The sequence below is a fragment of the Rhinichthys klamathensis genome, unplaced genomic scaffold (genome assembly GCF_029890125.1).
Source record: "Rhinichthys klamathensis goyatoka isolate OS25496 unplaced genomic scaffold, OSU_Roscu_1.1 h1tg000127l_1, whole genome shotgun sequence".
Lineage (NCBI taxonomy): Eukaryota > Metazoa > Chordata > Actinopteri > Cypriniformes > Leuciscidae > Rhinichthys > Rhinichthys klamathensis.
This window is the reverse complement of record NW_026606664.1, coordinates 27,985-51,875: the sequence shown is the minus strand read 5'-3', so window position 1 is coordinate 51,875 and position 23,891 is coordinate 27,985. Positions and strand designations below refer to the sequence as shown.

The 23,891-nt window shown below is 40.2% G+C and overlaps 1 protein-coding gene across 8 annotated transcripts in view; it reads left to right on the top strand.

The window, feature by feature from the left end:
• Positions 1-1,370: 1,370 nt before the first annotated feature.
• tle2a (TLE family member 2, transcriptional corepressor a) overlaps positions 1,371-23,891 on the top strand; it is a 32,851-nt gene continuing 10,330 nt past the window's right edge. For all 8 annotated transcript variants that reach the window (XM_056256345.1, XM_056256344.1, XM_056256342.1 and 5 more), the window contains exons 1-4: positions 1,371-1,810; positions 8,734-8,894; positions 18,570-18,633; positions 20,705-20,749. In XM_056256345.1, coding sequence (XP_056112320.1) covers positions 1,787-1,810; positions 8,734-8,894; positions 18,570-18,633; positions 20,705-20,749 — 294 coding nt within the window. In that variant the 5' untranslated portion in view covers positions 1,371-1,786. The remainder of the gene's footprint in view (positions 1,811-8,733; positions 8,895-18,569; positions 18,634-20,704; positions 20,750-23,891) is intronic.

Genomic DNA, 23,891 nt, shown 5'->3' with positions numbered 1-23,891 from the left:
TAAAATTAGACAATGTGAAGAGAACGTGTGAATAGCCGACAGAGACGGGGTGCTATATTTAAACCACATCTCAAAATATAACATTTTGTGCAGAGGAGATTTTATTAGACCTATTTATTTTAATCATCTTTATCGATAAATTAGCTATAACACTACTTTGGCATCTTGGATCATCTATTTTGCACATAAAGTCAATGGCGTGATGCTTGTATTTTACATAATTGCACTAAAATAAGTAGAAAATCATTATAGGCTATAGAAAATGACTCGCATACACCTATGTTGAATTTCTTATTTAATTAAATTTTTATATTTCAATATTTATATAAATGTGTAGGTGGTCTTACGGTCAACGGATCATCACCAATAGCCTTTACTAAAGACTTATTCTAAAGTTTAAATTCATTAACAAAAAGAAATAAATGTTGGCACAAGTTGGTAACCTTATTATCATTGAAGCAAACAGTTACATACTTTTTATTCAATTATTAATAATTTAATAAAATTATTTTGTCTGCCAAATCAAGGTTAGTGGTGTAACTGAAATGAAGGTAGCCATTTTGTTGTCATGTGCCATAAAAAAAACAACAACACATTTTCACAGACTTTCAAAAGTGGACTGTTTGTTCATTTCAAATGGAGTAACCCCAAGAATGTCCTCATATTATTAAATCCAAAATATTTTTCCTTCAAAAACGTTCTTAGTTTGTGTGCACTCACTACTTCTTGATGGTTATACTACTGCATTCTAAACAAATATTGTAACCTGTAACCTGGTTGCCTTCAAATTTTAAGTTCATTTAAATTAAAAAAAAATTAGTTAATACAATGGAGATTCGTTTAATCAACATAAACTTACAATATTATGTTATCTGAACCATATAAATAACCATGATAAATTATTATAAATTAAAGTTGATTTGACGAAAGAAAAAAATGTTGTGATACCAAATCATGAATATCAAATCAAAACATTTTTGGAGTCATTAAATCAGAATATTTGTAGAAAAAGATATAAATACTTTTCAAAAAATCACCTCAGACATCCTTATTTGTCACTGACCCACATACATAAACAAATACAGCACTGAACAGATCAATCCATGCGTTTTAAGGCTTCCTACTCTCACCGCAGCCTAAAATGAGTGTAACTTGAGAATGTAACTCTTTGCTTGTGGTTACCACAAGCCAAACCCCTTCCTCTTCTCTTTTTTGGCACAGGGGGGGCATGCATTTCTCATGAAGAAAACAACTCGCATGTCCCATTGAAAAACAGCTGAGGGTCGAAAGGAAGGAGCGGATGAGGAGAGAGAGAGAGAGAGAGAGAGAGAGAGAGAGAGGAGAGAGAGAGAGAGAGAGAGAGAGAGAGAGAGAGAGAGAGAGAGAGAGAGAGAGAGAGAGAGAGAGAGACAAAAGAAGCTGCGGCTGCGTAGAGTGTCGTGTCTTGGGAGCACGATAGCTCGCCATCCACTCGGTTTCTTTATTATTTTCATCAGTAAAACACATCAAGGGCGGGGGAGCTCTGAAGGCCGAGCGCGTGCATTCTGATATTTCGAGTTGCGTCGTATTGAGGGACTCGATACCGGACTGGGCGCATCTTATATCGCGCGATAAAGCAGAACAAAGGGAGTCTTGAGCGAGGAATGCGCGGACCGAGCCTGGCGCCGCCGAAACAGGGCCAAATGTTCTTCTGAGACCCGCAAAAAGGTGCAAACTCTTCTGAAACAACGTTTAACACAACACCGAAACAGAAGAACCTCAAACCGCAACGACCCCGTTATTCGCCATGTTTCCACAGAATCGACCCCCGGTAAGTTGCCTTACTACTTACTAAAATGACCGTCTGCTTGGTGCGCAATGCGCTTTAGTGCATTTCACATGCAGGCTAAAACAAAGTGTGTTTGTACCCTTTGTCTCGTCATTTAAGGTAGCTAACGTTCACATGGATTGTGAAACTGTAGTTGGCCGAGTAGTGCTGCTCATCAAGGCATGATTAGATCAAATCAAACCACACTGAAATGTGCTTTAAATAGTCTGGTTTTTATCCGAGATATTCAAGGCAGCCAATTCGATAAATTAATAGATGTGCTTAAATGATACCACCTTCCCGTTATGTTATTGTTGTTATACCCCCTAATAGCTTATAGGCAGATCTCTGTATTTCTGATGTTTCAGCTACTGTAATTTCAAGTGCCACAGTACATTGCTTTTCACCTTTCATACATGTAAGTTTCATGAATATTTAAACTTATTTCAGTTCTGCATGAATCTCCAATGTTGACCACTCTTTGATAAAGGTCCTTTAGACTTATATTTTTTGCTTTATGGTCTCATGTATGCTCATTTTACATTTTTTGTTTGTTTTGTTTACCATAAGTATCATCTCATAAAGCTAGTTTGGGACTTGATATATCAGCTACTAGACCTATAAATCGTTCTGTGTCTGGCCATTATGATGTTAATCGGCCGATTGCACTGCTTGGCAGATTAATAGATGCCCTTGTGTCAGAAAAAGTTTGTTTGGTTTCAGTGTACATTGAAATTGCTGAAACTTAAAATGTGTACGAGCCTTATCACGTATATCGGGTGTTATTTTCTTGGTCACCATGCTGTCTAGTTGTCATATTGGCAGTATTGACTTGAAAAGCTCATACTGGTCGACCACTATTTAATGAAAGGCAGTTATTATTGAATGGACTGGACTGATTGAATCAAACTATGTGTTAAAATCCTTCATGAGATTTCTCTACAGTCACCATACACCCCTCCCCCAGCACCCCCAACCTTCCCTAAGAGTGCTTTGACATTCATTTCCTAAGGGATGGAAATTAGATTCCACTGGGGTGTGCAATTTCGTGATCTGAAGTAGATGCATGGTACATAGGTGAAGTATTTAGGTTTTCCAACCCTTTAGTTGTTGCTCTGCAGTGACCAGGCCGCTCGGTTCTTTTCTTATTTCTCTTTAGAATGAAAGATTGGTCCAACCTGTTTTACCAGGGCACCCAGCTACTTCTGAATATGGCCTCTTTCCGCTAAAACATGAAAAGGTGGTTGGGATGTGATGTAGCTGTTTTGTCGTTCAATAAGAAAAGACATGTTCTTCAGTCCAAATAATTTTAAGCTTCTAGACAAAACCTGTAGGCTAAGTATCAACATAAAGAATGAAATCTTAATAGAGTGTTACTATGGCACAGGCATTTCATTTAATCAATTATGAGTAGAAATATCTTGATGAAAGACCACGTGCAATTAATAAAGCGGTTGAAACAGACAGAACCAACCCCACACATTCCTCAATGTGTGAAAAAGGTTAATACATACAAAAATTACCATCTTGTTTAAAACAAGCATTTTAACACAAAACATTTTGTTTGATGAAGGGATGGTTTCAGTAAAAAATCTCTCATTTTTCACTCTTAACCAAGACAACAATTTTCATGCTAATTAGTCAGTCCATCAGTTTTTAAAAGTGCTTTTAACATTGAATGAAAGAGTAAGTAGTTGTTGTACACAGTTTAACTTTAGGCTGATAGGGAGTCATTTATTTTAAGGGATTAAACAAGGCTTTTGTATTCGGGGAAAGGAGAGGAAATTATTTGCACCTGTATTTATATTGCTGTTTGAGTAATCTACAGACTGTGTTTACAGATAATACTGCAAATTTCTCCATTAGCAACTTCTTTTTATTATTACATTGCATATAATTTAACTACCAAATGGAAAATTTTATTTCCCAGTTTAAAACAGTGGGCAATTCCTACAGATTGCTATGGGCACCTGCTAATTGGCTTTGATTCTGTCTTCTGGACGGATCTGCTCTGGCCAAGATGTCTCCAACAGAGGTGCACCACTATCCTTCCTATGTGAGGTATTTCTCAGTATTCCTCCCTGACGGTGATCCCATTTCCTCCAGCCTTCTGTTTCCAGAGGAATCCAAGGGAATCAGGGCATGGCCCATTCCGGCCTTGGCAACCTCAGCCATTAAGTGAAGCATTTTGGGCAAGGTTTGCAAAAGTCATTGGAAGAAAGTGTGGAATTCCTTGAAAGCAAAAGAACAAACAGGCTGCGGGTTACCTCATAAAGGAAGCACCTACAGCAATTACCACAGCTGACAAGCCAACGTCGCGGCACTGCTAATGTATCCTGACAGCGGGGAAATTTGAATAACGAGCTTGCGGAGAGGGTAGAGAAAAGATGTGATGTTAATGAAACAGGTGCTTGGCACCATACTACACCCCATGTCCCCTCCCCCCGTCTAAGTAAGGGATTACTGGGGCATTCCTTAAAGCTCTATGCTGCCGTAGAGTACGGAATCAATGAAACAAGGCCGCGCCTAGGTCAGATTCCCGGGGAGGTTTTTTTAAATGCAAATGCCTGCTGGTTGTTGACACTGTAGTCGAAAGATTTCATATACAAAGCCTGAACTTCAAACGCTGCTGCAGAAAGCACCGCCTGGTTCCTTGGATTTGTGCGTACACCTAAAAAGAGGTTCTTCTTCAAATGGTTCCGAGATGCAGAAAGTCCATTCCAATTATTTTTAGCCTATCTCCACCCCATTTGCTAGGGTGGATGTTTTTTTTTTTCTTTTTAGGGAAAAACATTATATAATTAGTGGGGTTGCTATTTCTCAGAGGCTTCACTTGGGGAGGCTACCATGAAAAGACACCTAAAGAGAATATACAACTGTATTTAAAGCACAGTTATAATTTACACTCTGGTCTGAAAGAGTTTGAGGCTTTGGAGAATCCCTTATTGGGCTTTGTAGCTATTCTCTGGGAATGGAAACGTCAAGCACGTGGTCTGTTCTTTCCAAGTGATTTGTGTGTGAAAAGAGAAATGGCTTTATCAAAGGTTAGGCCACTGTGTTGACAGGTTTTGCGATGTCGGTCATCATGGCCCGGCCACAGCATTTCACAGGCTGTGTAGCAATTCTCAGATGTAGGCCATGTGGGAGTCTTGTAGGTCCCTCAGCCAGACCTCTGACAGAAAGAAAGAATCTGTGGTTTGGACAGCTCAGTGAACACAGAAGCAGCAGTTCTCTCTCTGTGTATAATTGTTTGTAGTGTTTAGTAGTCTCTTTAGTCTTCTGCATTTTGTGTCTTAGTAAGTGGGTGGGTAGGGGGATTTAGGAGATCATTATTGGTTGATGCAACACATCAACACACAATGTAATTAGAGGAAAAGAAATGAAAACATCATATGGACACTCACAATTTCCAAGACTCATTGTTGCGTGTGAGTGTTTACCACTGAGTCTGGTAAAGAAATGGACTTGGACATGCCTATAATATAATAATAATAATAATACTACTACTAATAATAATAATATATATATATATATATATATATATATATTAGTGCTGTCAAACGATTAAAATATTTAATCGCGATTAATCGCATTAATGTCATAGTTAACTGCATTTAATCGCACATTTTTATCTATTCTAAATGTCTCTTGATTTCTTTTTGTCCCATTATTTTTTTTCTCATTTTAATGCTCTTATCAACATGGAAAAGTGGATCGGCTTGCTTTGTGCAAATGTTTTTTATTGAAAACAATATTGGCATATACTGTTCAATTTCACACTAAAACATTATCACTTGGAGCAAATAATCTCTCACACAATATAACACTGTCCATCAATAAAAGGGTGAAATAAATACTGAAGAGCTCCTGATATTGACGAGGGGGCGGAGAATTCGCATCAGCTGTGTGTGTGTGTGTGTGCTTGGCCATCATCAAGTGGTATTTCAGACTGGACGTGCTGCGATGATGATAGCTCAGTTCACAACGACAAACACACAGATCACTTTGGTCTTGTCAATGGAACCATTTGGCAACTTTTTAAAAGTAAACTTTCCATTCAGAATCTTATTGGCATCCATTTCGGCGTCTCACGCTCGTCATCCACTCAAAACTGGACGTTTTGAACGTTCCTATAACATTCAGAAATAACGTTTTTATAACTTAATGGGAACGTTATGAAAACATTCTTATAACCTAAAATTGTTAGCTGGGGAAGAGGAGATATTCGCGATTGCACTGAACACGTTTTAAGTGCAGGCATATTCTCTGAGTGAGCCCAGAGAAAATTCTTACAAGAGCAGCGTGTATCTGAGAGCGCGCGCGACTCGAGCAGAGAGATTCGTGCTCGGAACATTATATTCCGCGCGCGAGCAGAGAGATTCGCGCTCGCGCATCCGGCTCGCAAGCCCAAACAAGTGTGTGCGGCGTGCCTGTTGTTTTGTTTCCGGTCTAGCTAGATCCGCTTGCGCTTTCAAAACGTCCTCGCGCGCCGCAAGCCATTGAAATGAATGGGTTTCATCGCGCAGCGGCCCGCATGCTGTCCTGTTGCAAAAGCATGTGAAAAAAAAACTACAAAGTTTGCTAGGCCAAAAAGACCATTAATCGCGCGATAAAAAAATTAACGCCGTTAAAATGGGTTTGCGTTAACGCCGTTAATAACGCGTTTAACTGACAGCCCTAATATATATATATATATATATATATATATATATATATATATATATATATATATATATATATATATATATATATATACTTGTCTTTTCATAGTATCTAGGCAGCTCAAGCTATAATTTCCAACAGACTCCCAACTTGATCCTGAGCTATTCCTGACTAAGGGTCATGTGAGAACGAAGAGATTCTTCACTATTTAAAATCCAAAAAGTGAAAATTTAATTTAGCCTTGATTCAAGTCATTACTGCCTCAAGGTTTTTTGAACACTTGGGTGTTCAGAGTTTTGCCATAATACAGATAACTGTGACCATGACTTTCGCTAAGACAAGAGTGGCCCACAATGCTGATTATGTCCTGCCAAAACCATGCCAGGTTAAAACCTTGTTGTGAAACTGTCAAGGTCAAGTGAGCCATTTATTGTGACAACCACCAAGGAAAGTTGCACAGAGGATTTAGCCTGAGAAGCAGGTTATAAGAGCATTGAATCAAATGGCTCCCATATTGAGACTGGACACATAGAAAGAACCACAATAATGGCCTCTGAGAGGTAGTGACAATCTGGTTTCGGAAACCTGAATGTCTAATTAATGAACATTCAGTTTCCAAGAAGCTCCATGCGACTGGCTCTTTGGTCTCAGCCTTTCAGCAAAGACCCGCTTTCTTTGTCGTTCCTTTTTTCTTTCTTCCGGAAGTCTCTTTGCACCTGTACGCAAAATTCAATAAAAAGAGGTGAATATCAGAGTGAGAGGCTGGGTGGGGTAGAGAGAGAGGAGATAAAGGGGAAGAAGGGAATAGAGCCAAGTGTCATTCCCCCTTCTTCCCGCCTCCCCCTGTCAAATGGCCTTCCTCTTGTTCTCCAGACTCTTTTCTTTGGCCTGTGAGAAGTAATTGTAGTGTGTGTGTGCTCCCTGCTAGGCTGGAGCTGTGAGAGCCCGGGGATCTGGACAGCAGATTGAAATGCAGGGCTGGAGAGAGGAGCTCGTTAGAGACTCTAACAATGCGCCGTGTCTCCCATGAGCCGAAGGCCGAGTAGCTCTATTCTCCCTGTGTAGTTCGGTCCAGCCCCTCCTCAAACATCCCCCCTAGTACTCAGAGCCTGCTGCCCCGACACAGGGTGACCCCTTTTACCCACAGACACCCTCCACCCCCCTTGATATTTGCAGCTACATCTGTCCCCATCCCTCCAAGACAAGCTTTAAGCTTAAACTGTCCATGTACTATGTTTTCATTTTCTCTGTAATTCTTGGCTAGGTCAAAGCCTTTTCTGTGTTAATGCAGGTCACACATGCTCATAACACCCTATGACACTTTGCCAACGGTTAGCTGCTCAAGTGTTTGGCAGTAAATGCGACTACAGTCAAAACCATGCTCCATGTTAATTGAAGTAACGGGGCTTTATGCACTTTCACATTTGGTCAATCATGTCCCTTTTGGCAGTTTTTCCTCCTTTTAGCTCATTAGAAGGAGAGATTCCCGTGAGAAGTGCAAGAACCCCTGTGATGCGCAGTCACGAGCACGAGGACCTTCGTCAGCAGAGGTGCTTGGAGACAGATAGATGGATAGACAGGCCTTACTGTACCGCACGTAGGCTTTTGTCTGCCTGTCTGTCTGCATTAGCCTGAGGCCAAGCTCCTAATTGCTGGTGCCAGCGGAATTCAGTTAGCTTGGTGGGGTCCCTTTCTGATGGGGTAGTCTTTCTTGCTCCCTCTTCTAATCCATGCTTAATTTTAAATAAATGTCTTAATTCTAGCAGTGAGCATGGTCCCCACCCCAGTCCCACATCCCAGCACACAACCACTCTGATATAGACACGCATCTGTCTGTAATGCTTTATCCTTTTACAATGGAGCCTATGTCATGGAACTTCCCCAACCCCCATCCACTCTCATTCTTTCATTGCTTTATCTCTCATTCTGCAGAGCTTGTCTTTCATCAGTGTCCTTCATTTCTGCCTTGTGCACTGCACTCTCTATCTTGCTCACAGACCTCTATGCAATGAGCTCCTCAAATCATATTTTCGTTCCGAATGATTCTCATCAGTTCTCTGAATCGTCTGATTTTTTTTAAAGAATACAAAATATCACTATTTTAAGCCTGGTTTCATTAAAGGTGTTGAAACAATTATTGACTCCTACGCGTTACAACAGAGCTTTTAAATTAGCTTTTAAGTGTAATTTCTTTTTAAAAATGCTTTTCATCCTGTTTTAAAAAAAAAGTTTCAGATGCTAACCCTACTTCCTCCCCCCCATAGGCACCTTTGCAACCACCCCCCGGGTCCTCGGCTTCAGCTGCTGCAGCAGCAGCCGCAGTCGCTGCAGCATCGGGGTCGACCCAACCTCTGAAACTAACTTACCCCGAGACTCTGGACCGCATAAAGGAGGAGTTCCAGTTCCTGCAGACACAGTATCACAGGTACAACCCCCTTGCTAATACATACACTAGCTAAGATGTTCTATGTCAATATAATCGAAAAACATTTTTCCTAAGCCTGTAATTTAGTCAACCCATGGGAGAATGTCTTTGCAGAATTCCTGATGCAGTGTAATTGTAGAAAGAAGGCTATGAAGAAAGGTTAAAATGTCAGTGGTTAGGGCGGTCAGGGTGCTTTTTGGAACATGGTGGCTGCTTGACAAAGATGATTGACTTCTGGCCATACATCTAAAAATCCATCTATACCAGGGGTGTCCAATCCTACTCCTGGAGGGATGCTTTCTTGCAGAGTATAGTTCCATCCATTGTTAAATGCACCTGAACTAGCTAATCAAGATCTTCTGTATTACTAGAAAATTCTAGGGAGGTCCATGAGCAAGATTGGACATCCCTTTTGGTCACCAGCTAATCACTCGAGCGGACCAGCCAGGCAACATGTAAATTAGCTACCATCAGAGTGTAGTTTTAGTGGGAATTTCTAACACGTAGGGCTTAGATTTTTGTTAGTATTCAAAAGAAATCCCTTGATGTAGCTTCTAAAAGGGGAAGGCCCACTGCTTTCTCATAACACATACATACTCCTTTGGTTCTGTGGGTTTGTTTTATGTGCACTCTGAGGCTCAGGAATGTGGCCAGAACAGGCATGACCCGTGTGTGATTTCTAGTAGGGGCTGGCATCCTCTCCGGTACGGTAGTCCATGCCCCCTCTGCACACCCTTCCTTATTACTGGCAAGCCTTCACACGGCTACAGCTTTGATTCCTCATGCCAGACTTTGCAAATCCACCCAGTCCCCACATTCCTATTGTTAGTCTCTTCTGTTCCTGCCTTCAGTGTTCAGTCAAATAAGCTCAAAAATCCTCTGTACAAACAGAGTTCAGCCCTTCTGATGGCTGCTGGGTTTACACATATATCAGCCTGGATATTTATGGCTGTGTTTGCTCAAAATCTTTCCCAGAAGCCAACAGCTAAGCAGATATTTTGTGCACCTTTCTAAATTAATGGATAATACCACTCTCATGTGGCTCTGTATTGGTCTCCCAATCAGATTTTAAGAGTTGTTCATCTGTTCTTGAGTTCCGCAGTTAGCTGGTGCTCGAATATCTAATGAATCTGGCTCAAGCCTGATGCAGAGGGCCAAACACCTGCACACTTGTTATCAAATTAGAGCGGGAGACATTTCTTGGTTTCTTTTGTTGGGTGTTTATTATAATTAGAGCATTTCAACATAAGATGAATACTTTGCTCAAGGAGTAATGAACTACATTTGTGTTTCATGACAATCAGTACTGTATGCAAATACTAGAGTCCCATGATTTATGAAAGTTATGGTGTGGGAGTTTTTAATTCGATATTACAGTTTTAATTTTCAATGTGATTTGGGTCCAAATGAAATAGACAATGTGATGAATTATTTGCTTTTCCTTTTTATTTAATTTTCTCCAGCTAGTGCAACAAACTTTTCTAGCCAGTGGACAAAATAAAGAGTAAAATATGTGCATCGTTAGCGTTAGGTGTGCAATTAATACTTTTGTCTCATTCTAATGCTGCCACAGATGGGAAATTAGATGTACAAGGCTGGCATCTCATAATCCGGCTAAAACAGTAGAATTTTCTGACAAGCTTTATCACTGCACCGATTGATCGGCTGGTGACCGGAATTGGCCGATTTTCACGTGATCGGCGACCGGCCGGTCAGTCTGACACAATGTTGTTTTCGTCAACGAGGACGATAACGAAATGATTTCGTTGACAATAACGCGACGATGACTAGCTAAAAATGGCTCTAAGGTGACTAAAACATGACGAGACGTTTTCGAGTTTTCGTTGACAAGACGAGACGGAACGAAAATGACTATAAGTCTGACGTTCGTCATTTCGTCATGTCATTTCTGCCTATTTTGCATGAAATCTGTCTGTTTTGAGCTAAAAAAGTATCAGCAATGCTGCCGCTTCCTATCATTGTTTTGGGTACCCCATGCCGCGTGCGCACCAGATTCCACACAACAACACCTGCGGCTGCGGCTAGACACTCACCACACATCTTCGAAGGACCATGGCGGCGAAGCCAATAAACGGGCTTGGTGGTCGGAAACGACAAGATGATTTATGGACATATTCTACTTTCAGTTTCAGTATAATCCAGCGGTTCTCAAAGTGTGGGGCGCGCCCCACTGGCGTGACAGGTCTCCTCCAAAACGGGAGGAAATTTTCCGTTTTATGCCTTTTTATCTTTATTCGTTCATGGCGAGTCCGCATCGTCAAATTCATCTTTGCAGCGGCACCGATAACACCAGTTTATTAATAAACAATTAAATGTCTCCTTGCTATTTTTTTACACATTCATAATCATTACTTTTGCCGGTTCTTTGTGGCAAGCTTTATGCGTGCGGTCGTGTGCTTGAGTGCGGCTAGAACGCTCAATATCCCGTATAGCCTATTTAAGTAATTAAATTAATATAAAGGGGCGATTTGTCCACTAATGGCTTAAATGAACAACTACTAGTCGACTAGAATAAAAACTTTAGTCGGAGGCAGCCCTTATTCCACATATTCTCGAACCAGCAGGCCATTCTGTGTTGAGCGCGCGACTCTGAGCTGAATGAGCGAGCGGAGGGATATTCAGAAATGCGCTCTCCGCTCATGTTCTGATCAGAACAAAGGAATATTAAAGTAATTATCATTAGTTTATATCTTATACACTGCCCATACACTACCCATAATTTTAATCCCATATCAAACAGAGTATGTTATGTCTATTTTATCTATTTAAAAAAAATATATAGCCTATCACGTTTTTAAGTAGGCTAAAGGCAGAGAGCTGTGTGCATTCTTCTTCCCTTTGCCACATCATATCTCTGTGAGATGGGCTTTTCAGCTGTTTCACTGAAAACAAAGTACAGATCTCAGCTGAACATTGAGCATGACTTTTGAGAAATTGTGCAATTCAAAACAGGCTCATTGCAGCCACTAATGCAGGGATAAATAGACCTGTCTTGCCAAATGGATTTCTATTCTTTTCTTTTTTCAACCGATTGCAAAGTGGCACTTTTATTTCTTTTCTATTTTTGAACTTGATACCAATTTTGACACAGCCGCATTTTATTTTCTCTATTTTTTAAAGACTTTTTTTTTTTTTTTACTAAAATTGACTAAAACTTGACTAAAACCTTTTTTGTTTTCGTCGACTAAAACTTGACTAAAACCATTAAGTTTTTAAGTGACTAAAATGTGACTAAAACTAAAAAGCATTTTCGTCCATAAGACTAAAACTAAAAGGGCTGCCAAAAAAAAACACTGAGTCTGACTCTGACATATGCCGATTTTATGCCGGTCAAATGCACTCGGGCGCCGCATGTTTAACATCGCGCAACATCAGCATCACACGTGCACACGGAACGCACATGTAGGAAACCTTGTGAATTACGGCCGTTTCACACCGCAAACCTGAGCAGCGCGTATTATTTCTGGCGTGCATGTTAATCAATGAGTGCATTCACACCGGGAGCAAGAGCAGCGCGTGAAGCGCGGGTTTCGGCGCAGAGTCTAAAAGAAAATGAATTTTCTTTTTGAAATGAACTCTTTTTTTAGTTGGATATTGGATGTGAAAAGAAGGAAATGGTTCTTCCATAACACTGCACTTTAGATGTGTGTGAATATCCCACACCAGGAGTAATGTATATAGTCCTATTTTATAGCGATTACTGTTAAAAAATGTTCTATGTAAAATGTTCTACTAAAGAAAAGAGAGAAAATAAATATTTGTGTGTGCTGTAAAGTGGTTAGAAAAAATGAAATCGGAATCGGCTAAAATCGGTATCGGCAGGTCAAACTCTGAAAAATCGGAAATCGGAATCGCCCTAGAAAATTGTAATCGGTGCATCTCTAGTGAAAACTACACCGTAGAGTCAAGATTCACAATTATAACCAATGCCACTAAGCTTCTGCTATTAATTGACTTGCCCCCAACTCAAAGTCTGGGCTGTAAGAAAATCCAGAGTTTCCCCACTGGTATTTACAGCCAATATCGTTAATTTATGCTTATCTCGTAAATACAATCATTCCAACACGACGATGGCAGCATTATAATTTGAATGTCAAACATTGTGTGACTTCAAGTCAACGGGTGATTTTTACAGTTTGATCTAATTTTCTTACTTGCGCTGTAATTAGCCCCTGAATGGCACTTCATGAAGCATTACAATGTGAAGTCTGAAATCACAGACCTCCTTTAGTTCAGGCAACAAGATTAGCAGTGGCCTTCCCATGGTGTTTCAGATGTGGCATTTCCCATAAGCATTCTCCTGCCACTGAGCTGGTCCCGCTCCAGGTAGAACGTGGCAGGCACACACGGGACGCGCCAGACAGGCAGAGACAGCTCTTGGCTATACGTGGCGTGGCTTAGATTTTAATTTTAGTTCTCGTAATTTGTGTCTGGAGGCTGATTGGTGTTGGATTAAAGGACAGGAAAGAGTCAGAGCTAAAGAGATTTGGCAAGATGAGTTGGGGAGAGGTGTGTTTGTGTGTGGGCGGCTGGGCGCTGGTCTATGTGAGAAACACACTTAGGCCGAGGTCAGGTTACAGCGCAAGGTCCGGCAGGAAATGTGAACTGGGCAGGAACTGCATAACAAAGAGAGCTGCTCCATACGGTGTTATCATGCTGTGTTGGTTGCACTGCACATGTTTTGCGTATGTCTCTGCATGTTCGTGATTGTGTGCTTGGTTTGGGTGTTTTTTTGTGTAGAAGGCCTCTAATCAGCAGACAGGAGGGCTTTAGACCGGAGGTTCTCATTACAGTAGTTTTTGCTTTGCCCAGCCCTTTTACGAACACTACCTTGCTAATGTGTCCTCTGGGTTTGCAATGGCTCAGACATGAAGACAACCAACCCACAGACAGCCACCCGCACAGAAACAGCTTTGAGCTGATACCCATGATATCTTCTTTGTGCCTAGACAGAGTGCCTGGACTTTTTAGGAGATTCTAGGCATCTTTATGATGAAGTCTGGGGTTTGTGGTTTAGGCCTGCTTTGCTGAATACATCTGTATGTGTGTGGCCCGGCATTCCCCCATCGAGCGTGTGTGTATTTAAGTGCATGTGTTTGTGGTGGGTGGTTTGGTTTGCAATTGCGCTTTAATGTCGGTGTGTGTCTGACAGAGTATTTCATCAGGAATGTTTGCCATATACTTGTATCGATGGAGATTTTTTTGGTTTTCACCATGTGGTATAACATGGGCACAGCCTTGTTTTACATTTTGCCACCTTAGTGTAAGGCTGTTAGCATACTATACATAAGTATGCATTAAACCTCGCTATATATATTCCATTATAACTGTTACATGATAAAAATGAATCGACTTGTTCAGCAGTATTCTCTTAACTGTTGCTCCGCCATGACAGTTGTTGACCTGAAGAAGAAAACTAACCATTAGCACCCCCTGTGGTAATGCAGAGAATGCAACGTTGCTTTATGAATCTGCGATTTCTGAACACGACAAAGCATAAAATGTATTATTCTTCATGCTGTATCGTAAAGCACATTTCAGGCTTCAAAGAGTGTATGAGTTTGTGTGTGCCGCAAATGCAAATTTGCCAAAGTCAAAACCTTCATCAATCCTCTCTCAGGCAGTAATGGGGTTTAATTTAGCTCTGAACTGGACTATTTCACTAACTAATCACTATGTGTGCGTGCACTCTAAGCAGAGAGATGAAAAAGCACTATGAGAATACAGAAGACACAAGGGCTTTTACTAATGAGGCACAGGCATGGCAAATGAGGATGAGATCTGTGAGGAAGTGTCCTCGCTTTCTCTAATTGGACTGATACTCCTCACCGTCAGACTGAATATTTGCTTTTTCACTCAAACTTCTCGTTCAGATGCTTTACTTTAAGTCGTCATTATAAATTCACTCTGTTGTGGTGTGCAATATGATTAAAAGTGCAGTTAGCTTGTGTGTATATATTGAAGTAACCTAATGGTGCTTTGCTGGCTCGACTGTCGTGGTGCAGGCAGCCTGCAGTTTTGTTGCCCGTTCTGACAATCACCTTATCTGTTGTCAGGGAAAGAAAGAGACCTTTTCTTTTTTTTTTATCAACCTTTCTCGTTGCATGGTTTTGATTTTATGTAATTAAGGGTTGGAATCTTTAGCAATGTTTGGGCAGTTGGTGTTTTCCTTGCATTTATTGAACAGTCTCATATTCTCAGCAACAGCATAGGGGAATTAATGTAAGATTTATGATTCATTTATGCACTATTTTTACTATTACATGATATTTGCCATCACCTAATGCTCATTTAAAGTGAATCTTAAAGTCCCCGTGAACCGGAAGTTGCAAACGACTTTTCTCCAGTGTTGACGTATTTCCGAGAGAAACGGAATACTAAATGAGGCAAAATAGTGGGCGTGGCTTTTTTCCCAACTAGCACCTGATTGGATTTAGAAAAGTAGGTGTTTTCATTCAGCCTGTCTACTGTCAGTTGGAGGGGCGTGATTACGGATGTTAAGCAGACACCCAAACCGCCAAACCTACGTCATCAGGGAAGGTCCTCCAACGCAGAGGGGAGGGGAAATTTCAGATTTTGATTAGAGATTACGAAGCCAAAAAAAAATTTTTGTGTGGATTGACTTGCATGGATGAATTGTTCACCACAAAACGATCAATTTAGGTAAACAAAGTAAGTATGGTCGATTTTGAATTCATGGGGACTGTAAGCACATTTAATAACAAATCTCAAAATCAATATCCATTTTTTGTACTACTGTACAATTACATACATTGATGCCTAAATTAACTTGTAGCGTTTAAATTGATTTATTTAACTTTTTAGTAGGGGTAGGACAAAATATCAATAGGGCAATATACCATTGTCCATCTTCGTGCGATATGAGAATCGCTGGCGCCAAATATCAATATCTTAATTGATAAAATAAGGCTCTCTAAATAGATTTCCCTGCTCCCAGCGTCGCTACTTGGCGCTCAACACACGAATGAGGGAAATGTGGACATAAGTTAACTAGCCTAAGAAAAATAGTTTTTTAACGGGATGGCGGACAGCAGTGTGAGTAATATAATAGTTGCCCCAGCCACGTTTAAGTCCAAAGGCTGGAAAACACGCTCTTAACCTTTTATTTAGTTTTCGTAGTTCATATATCGTGATGTATCATTACGGGATTGTCTAGCAATATATTGATTATCGCAGAATTGCTGTATCGTGATATTATCGGTATCGTGAGCCATGTATCGTATATCATATATCGTGAGCCATATCGTATATCATATATCGTGAGCCATATCGTATATCATATATCGTGAGCCATATCGTATATCATATATCGTGAGCCATATCGTATATCATATCGTGAGGTAATCTGTAATTCCCACCCCTACTTTTTAGTGTTTTCAGTTTTTCTGAGGTAGGCCTAGTGTAGAATTTTAATATCGTTTTGATTACCTAACAACACATTTAACCATTCAAACACCATGATGCTTGGGTTATAAAAAGAACACCACTAATAATTGAACATGGGATCTTCTTTAAACAAGCTTTTTTGATTCTTTGACATTAAGATATTTCATTGATGACAATGCGGTCAAGCTGTTACCATGAGACATTTTAAGGGATGGTTTAACTGTTTGTTTTTTTGTTTTGTTTGGACTTGCAGAACCTTCCAGTTGCTGTTGTTTATTGCGAGTTGAGGTGTCGTGCCTGCATTTAACGGATTTGACCCTTTAAAGTTTAATTCCACATTAGCCTTGATTTACCTCAATAAATCCACTCCAGCCTCGCGGCGCGCTGAACTCTCAGCTGCCTTTTTCCACGTGGGAGATGTTGCCGAATTTTTAATGATCTCCTTTAAATCTCGTCGTAACTATGTAAATATAAGCCTGGAAACAGATCTAGCATCTTTATCCAATGAACCTGACAATATTTGCAGCCGTCATGTTGTTTTCTCCAACTTCCCCTGCGATTTTGCACAAGGGAGCGATGTCTTCACCGCATCGCATAATTGAGGCCAACTCATTCAGGCGAGATGGGAAATAAATAAATAAGGCAGAGACGGTCTCAGCGAAACGCGCACCGATAGATTTGTCAGTTCTCGGAAATCCTGTGACGGGGGTGACTTTTGCAGTGAGGCAATTCCAGTGTAATAAATTCTAGCAGGGGTATGAATTTAATCCTCCACAGCTCCCTCTATCACTCTCTCACTTCCCGCACACCCCACGCCCATCATCCTCTGCGCTCTTCCTCACTCGCGGTGATAAATGAGTCAATTATCGACGGTTGTGCGCAGTCAGTGAAGGAGAGCGGATGTGCCGTTATTACCTGTTGCGGCGCAGTAATGTTGCGGTATTAATCATATTCTAATTTTCCCAGGCCCTCCCGCGCGCTCGCATAAATCTGACGCCTGCAAACAAGTCAGTGTGTGTGAAGAGCTGAAATACAGCCAGGAGATGAGAAAGTGTGTGTGCTGTTTGATCTTAGTGGAATCAGTCTGGGTCTGTCTGTCTTCACTTTCTGTCTTATTCATTAGGCATTGTCTGTCCGTCTATCTCTACATGTCTTTTATTTCTATTAATCTGGTTGGTCCTACAAGTTTGACCCATGCTTTTTTGCTTAAAGGTGAAGACCCAAATATGCATGTTTTGTAAGACTCCACTAACCGTTAAACATTTTATTAGATTGTCCTGGACTTTAATACAAGTAGAATGCTTTTTTATTAAGATTAAAAGGTTTTGGATTTTTTTTATCACATGTTAATTAAAAAAAAATCTTGTATAATATGACTTGCTGTTTTTGTTTGTTTGGTTTTTTATTGTATTTATATGATATTTGTATTTTTGTAATTGATTTTTTGTCATGAAAATAGGCTTGGATGCTGACATGGCACTAAATAAAACAATCTGAATCTATTCTTTTGTCTTTCTGTATGTTTGTCTGTCTTGTAAATGTCTTTCTGTATACTTCTTGTTGGTTTGTGTCTTTTTTTTGTCTGTCTGTCAGTCTACTCCTGTCTGTCTTTCTGTCTGCCTTTTTTTCTATTTATATATCTGTATGTCTGTTTCTGTCTGTCTTTATATCTATCTTGTGTCTTTCTATATATTTGTGTCTGTTTTTTTGCATATCCATCAGTTTGTCTTTGTGTCTTTCTTATTTCTCAGTCTGTCTCTTACTCTTACTACTAATTGTCTTATGTCTTTGTCATCATTTATTCATTTGTCTTGTGTGTTTTTCTGTATATCTTTATATATTTATGTCTGTCCTTGCGTCATGTTTTCGCAGTTTGTCAAAGGCAGCATGAACTGCATTTGTTATAAGTGGAGGGGAGTGATTCAAAAGAGACATTGATACATTTATTAGACAATTCATAAACACTACAAGTAAATCAAAATGCCCTCTCTCTCTCTCTCTCTCTCTCTCTCTCTCTCTCTCTCTCTCTCTCTCTCCTCTCTCCTCTCTCTCCTCTCTCTCTCTCTCTCTCTCTCCTCTCTCTCTCTCTCTCTCTCTCTCCTCTCTCTCTCTCTCTCTCTCTCTCTCTCTCTCTCTCTCTCTCTCTCTCTCTCTCTCTCTCTCTCTCTCTCTCTCTCTCTCTCTCTCTCTCTCTCTCTCCTCTCTCTCTCTCTCTCTCTCTCTCTCCTCTCTCTCTCTCTCCTGCAGTCTGAAGTTGGAGTGTGAAAAGCTGGCCACAGAGAAGACTGAAATACAGAGACATTATGTCATGGTAAGACAAACACACACACACACCAACTTAGTTTTGCATCGGGCATCAGATGCGACACACACATCCAAACACCAGACACCATCTTCCTTCAGCCCTCAATCAGAAGTCCTTCAAACGCGGCTCATCTATCACAGAGAATGAGTTTTCAGAGCCGCTGCCATGTGCCTCAGTGCCCACAGATATGGCAGCTATGTGCGCCTGGCATGCCATTTGCTCTTGGCAGACGGCTTAACCCCTTTTCTCTGTCCGTTTTCTTTCTCTCCCCTTTTTTTTTTTTTCTTGGCTCATAATTTTTTAGTGTGGGAGTCGCCTAGCAACACCGTGGGCTCTTGGCAGAGCTGGTGATACAACAGGCAGCTGTCAGGCCGGCTTCTTTTATTGCCAGGGTCTTTCTATCCCTCCGTCTCTGTTGTTTTTACCCTTCTCTATCTGCCTCTCCTTTCCTTTTTACTTGATTCTCTCTATCTAATAAAATTACACTTGTTGACTCTGCCATACCAGTATTTATCCAGCTAGCTAAAAGGAATTTAGTAAAAGTATTCCTTTTTCTCCATCAGAACAGACAAGTCCAATGGAAAAGAGTTTTTGATGAATCAGTTGAACGATAAAACAACAAACAAAAGTAGTCTGTGGGTTATATGCTTTATATGAAGTATTCTGAGGTCAAAATGTGTCTGTATTCACTAGTTCTGTCATATCGATTAATCGTATTTGAGGCCCTGTTTACACCTGGTATTAAGATGCGTTTTGGTCGATCGGATCAAAGCAGACGAGGGAGACACATCCATTTACACCTGGTGTTTTAATCCGTCTCTTTTGTCCACTTTCAACCACTTCTGTCCTGATTTCTTCGAGGGGAGGGTCTATGGGTGGGTAAATGTATGTGTTTTTTCACATCTTCCAATCTAATGGACGAAATAAGAATTTACATATAAACGCGCCCGGAGACGACAGAGAAACATACGGAGCTTTCGTTTTTGTTTCGACAGCCTCAAGACCAGGCCGAACACTATGAGTGTGTGTTAGAAATCAGGAATGGTCAGAGAACATTGTGCTTTGTGCGTTTTTCATCTTCAAACCAAACTTGGGTCTTCAGTCGGACAAAGTTTAAATCCGTCTGGCGAGAGCGCTTCCCGTAATGTTTAGGCATTAGGTCAGTAGGCGGAGAGTAGATGGTCTTTTGTGGCTGTTCGAACTCATTCGACCACATGAGCGTTAACACTACGAATACAATCGGTCGAATGTGTTTTCAACTACCTCTGGAAGTGGTCGAAAGTGGATAAACTCAAAACGTTTTAGACGTTTACACTTGTGATCTGATCGACCAAATGCATCTTTATAATGGGTGTAAACAGAGCCTAGCATGTATATATATGCGCAAACTTTCATGTTAGATGCGATTATTTGCGATTAAGCGATTTGACAGCACTAGTATTCACTTATTTTGCATCTCACCCGCATGAAAACAGTAATCTGATGCCTTGTTCTATTTATGACGGTCTCCAAGCACTTGCGATACTTCTCATAGGAAGGACAAATGGATTTACAACAGTTGCTTTGTCGCATCCAGTGTCGACAGCTTCTAGATGTTGCGGCGCAGCGCGTTCAGTGTAGAGATGGTGTTATAATAAGATAAATGGTAAAATGGCAGAGAATGAGATTTACATGAGTGCTGTTCTGACTCAAGATGAACTTTGGGACTGGATGAGGACCAACTTCTCCAGACTATTTTTACAATGAATCATCTGCACACACTGGCCTTAGATTAGTACTACAAGCCGTTTGTGGTAAGACCTGCAGTCACATCTAGTTGTGTCAATAAGAATCCATGCAGTCAGACATTTGCGAAAGATTGCCCCATGCTGATTTCACCATGGGTTCAAGTTGGTCTCTCAAATTCGCTGCCTTGACCAAAAGCTTGGTTTGAAAGTGACTTTTATGTGAGACCGTGCCTCATACATCACTTTGTTGTTGACAGTAGACAATGAACCTCTTTTGCTTCTTTTCCAAGCAAATAACTTAAATACTCTTTCTAGTATGCGTCAGTTAATGACATCCTCTTCTTTTTCAGTACTATGAAATGTCCTACGGCCTCAACATAGAGATGCACAAACAGGTGAGTTTGCTGGTTTCTTTTAAGCAAATTGTCAATTATGCCTAAGGCAAAAGTCATGTAAACGCCTTAAATGTTGGTTTTTTTATGGAAAGGTCATGAATTGCAATTTTTTTATTTTTTTTTCATTAGGGTTTAATAATGACCAAGGCATGCTTTCTGCAGGATAAGACCTTTCCAAGAGGGTTTTAGCTAATTAAAGGATCCTCACTATTCCCTCACAATTTCAGAACTTTATATAAAAAAAAAAAAAAAAGATCAAACTTGGATCCAGAAAAATGGATCAACCTCACTAAACGGCTAGTCAGTTGTTGAATGACTAGTTGACAATCGTGACCCTTCCCTAGTCATATACATGAAAACACTCTAGGGTTTTAACGTGGGCTGCCGTGTAAAAATGCCTATTCATGTCACATTGTGAATTGCGCTGAAGAGTTTTATTATTCCTTTTATCTTTTGTAGGGTTCATAATTCAGATTCAATTATGCAGGGATCTTTTTTTCCACAGCCGTTTTATATAGTTGAAATCCTCTTAGGTCTGGCTTGTGGCACTTGTTTTAAAATTAATCTGCAAACAAACTAATTAGATCAACAAATAACGTGTCTACGGCCACACTCCCCCCCCCACACACACACACACACACACACACATACAAGCGATTGTCTAAAAGTAGCTAGCTGTGACTTCTCGCTCTCCTTCCTCATAAATTGCGTACTGCATCTGCATTTCCCGACCTTCCTCGCTCAGTCTCTCTCTCTCTTTCTCGTGCAGATGTCAGGTCAGTTTAAATTAGGTCAGTGCTCTCGGAGCGTCTGTTCTCTTCCTCCGTTTCAATTGCACTTCTTTTTTGACATGCTCCACGAATTCCCTTCTCTAATGTAACTCCCCCTCCCTCATCTTTCTGCATCTCCCATCACTCTGTAATTTCCTTAACTGTGCCTTTCTTCTAGCCTCTTTTTTTTTTTTTTTTCATTTCTCCTCTTTCGCTCCCTCCTTCCCGCCCTCCCCTTTTCCCAGCCTCCCCCACTCTCTCCTCTGAAGATGTCATTTTGTAGTTGCCGTTCCCTAACAAGAAATCATTGTGTTTCCCTGGGGAGGGCTGTGATGGATAGATATAGAGGAGATGGGGGCGGGGGTCTGTTCCTCCTTTCTTTTGGGGGGGTGGACAGCCAGTAATTCACTTAAAGGGAAAGGGGACTCAAATTTATATACTGTCAGCATTCACTCACCGTAAAATATATTGAAATACGAAGAGGCATTTTGAAGAGCGCACTGGTCGCCCTTTAACAGGCAATTACTGTGAATTCAAAAAGGAACGTGAAATTTCCGTGTCATTTTTGTATCATTAAGACACTCTTATAGTTTCAATTCATGTATATATGTGTGTGTGTGTATATATATATATATATATATTTATTAAATGTATCTGTTTTGAAAAAATGTTTTGTTACAGTATTATTAAAAAAAAAATTCATGTACTATTACAGTATTTATTAATATTTTTAATTAGTTTTATTTTCCATTTGAATTTATTTTAAATTTTAGTAATTTTGGTATGTGCCTGTATGTCAGTTTAGCTTTATTTTATTTTATTTTAGTAATTTTAGTACATCAGGCTAAACATTTTATTTCCTTGCCAGGGCAGTGTTTCCATGTGAATAATGACAAATTTTGGTCTGTTCATCATACAAAGCTATTGTTTGACTTTAGAAGACAGTCGTATGAATCACTTTCATGATATTTTCTATGGTGTTTTTTTGTCCTTTTAAAGATTGAAAGCTTCAGACACCAATTCATTGTCATTGCATTGTAATCTTCAAAATATCATCTTATGTGTTTTGAAAGTCATACAGGTTTGGAACATGAAAGTCAGAAATTTGTGAGTGAACTATCCCTTTAAGAGAAATGTTGTATTTTGTAGCATGAGGGTGAATGTTGATATTGCAATATTAGTTTATACCTGTTGGCAAAACAAACAGTGGTGGAGAGGGTTGCCCTCAGGTCTTGTTTGGGCTGTTGGTTTAAGATTAAAGTGGCCTGAGCATGAGAACCCCCAGCACTGCCTCAAAAGACTCAGCAGCTCAATGGGGCAAGACCAGTGACCTCCAGAAAGAGAGCTCACAGGGGGAGGCGTCACTCCTCTGGGCTGGACCGGAGCAGCAGATGCTGGGCATGAATATTTCAGGGATCCTCTCTCCTCACTGTGCAACAATTAGCATGAACCAGATGTGGAGGGCTAAAATATTTACTAGCTGTGTGAGCGGAGGTAGCAGGTTACACTCCTGCAACATCTTGGTTTGGTAGATGCGTTTTGGACAGGATTGTATTTTTTTGCTATTGCTTAGGCATTTCAGTCTGTTACTGTAGTTTCCGCCTCAGACTCATGCCCAGAGATTCATGGGCCACTTGATGCTTTGAGCATTAAAATATGGTTATAGCTGACAGAGTTTTATTCTTTGTGATTATATAAGTTATGTTCAGATTTTCTCACTCTTTATAACAAAAATTGGTTGGACACGCTTTAATTCTGTCAAACAGACTATTTCTGTCTGAGTGGGAAGTTGAGTGTTAGGCATCACTAAATAAGCAATGTTTGGATGTCCTTATAAGAGTTGTTGTTGCATCTAAACTATTGTACTACTACTACTACTACTACTACTACTACAACAACAACAACAACTGTAGTAGTACTACTACTACTCTACTACTATTACTACTGTACTACTACTACTACTCTACTACTACTACTACTACTCTACTACTACTGTACTACTACTAGTACTGTACTACTACTACTACTTCTGTAGTACTATGACTACTACTAATACTGCTACTGTACTACTACTACACCACCACTACTGTACTACTACTACTACTACTCTACTACTACTACTACTACTACTACTACAACTGTACTACTACTACTACTGTATTACTACTACAACTGTATTACTACTACTACTCTACTACTACTACAACTGTATTACTACTACTACTCTACTACTACTACTCTACTTCTACTACAACTGTATTACTACTCTACTACTACTACTGTACTACTACTACAACTGTATTACTACTACTACTCTACTACTACTACTGTACTACTACTACTACAACAACTGTAGTAGTAGTACTACTATT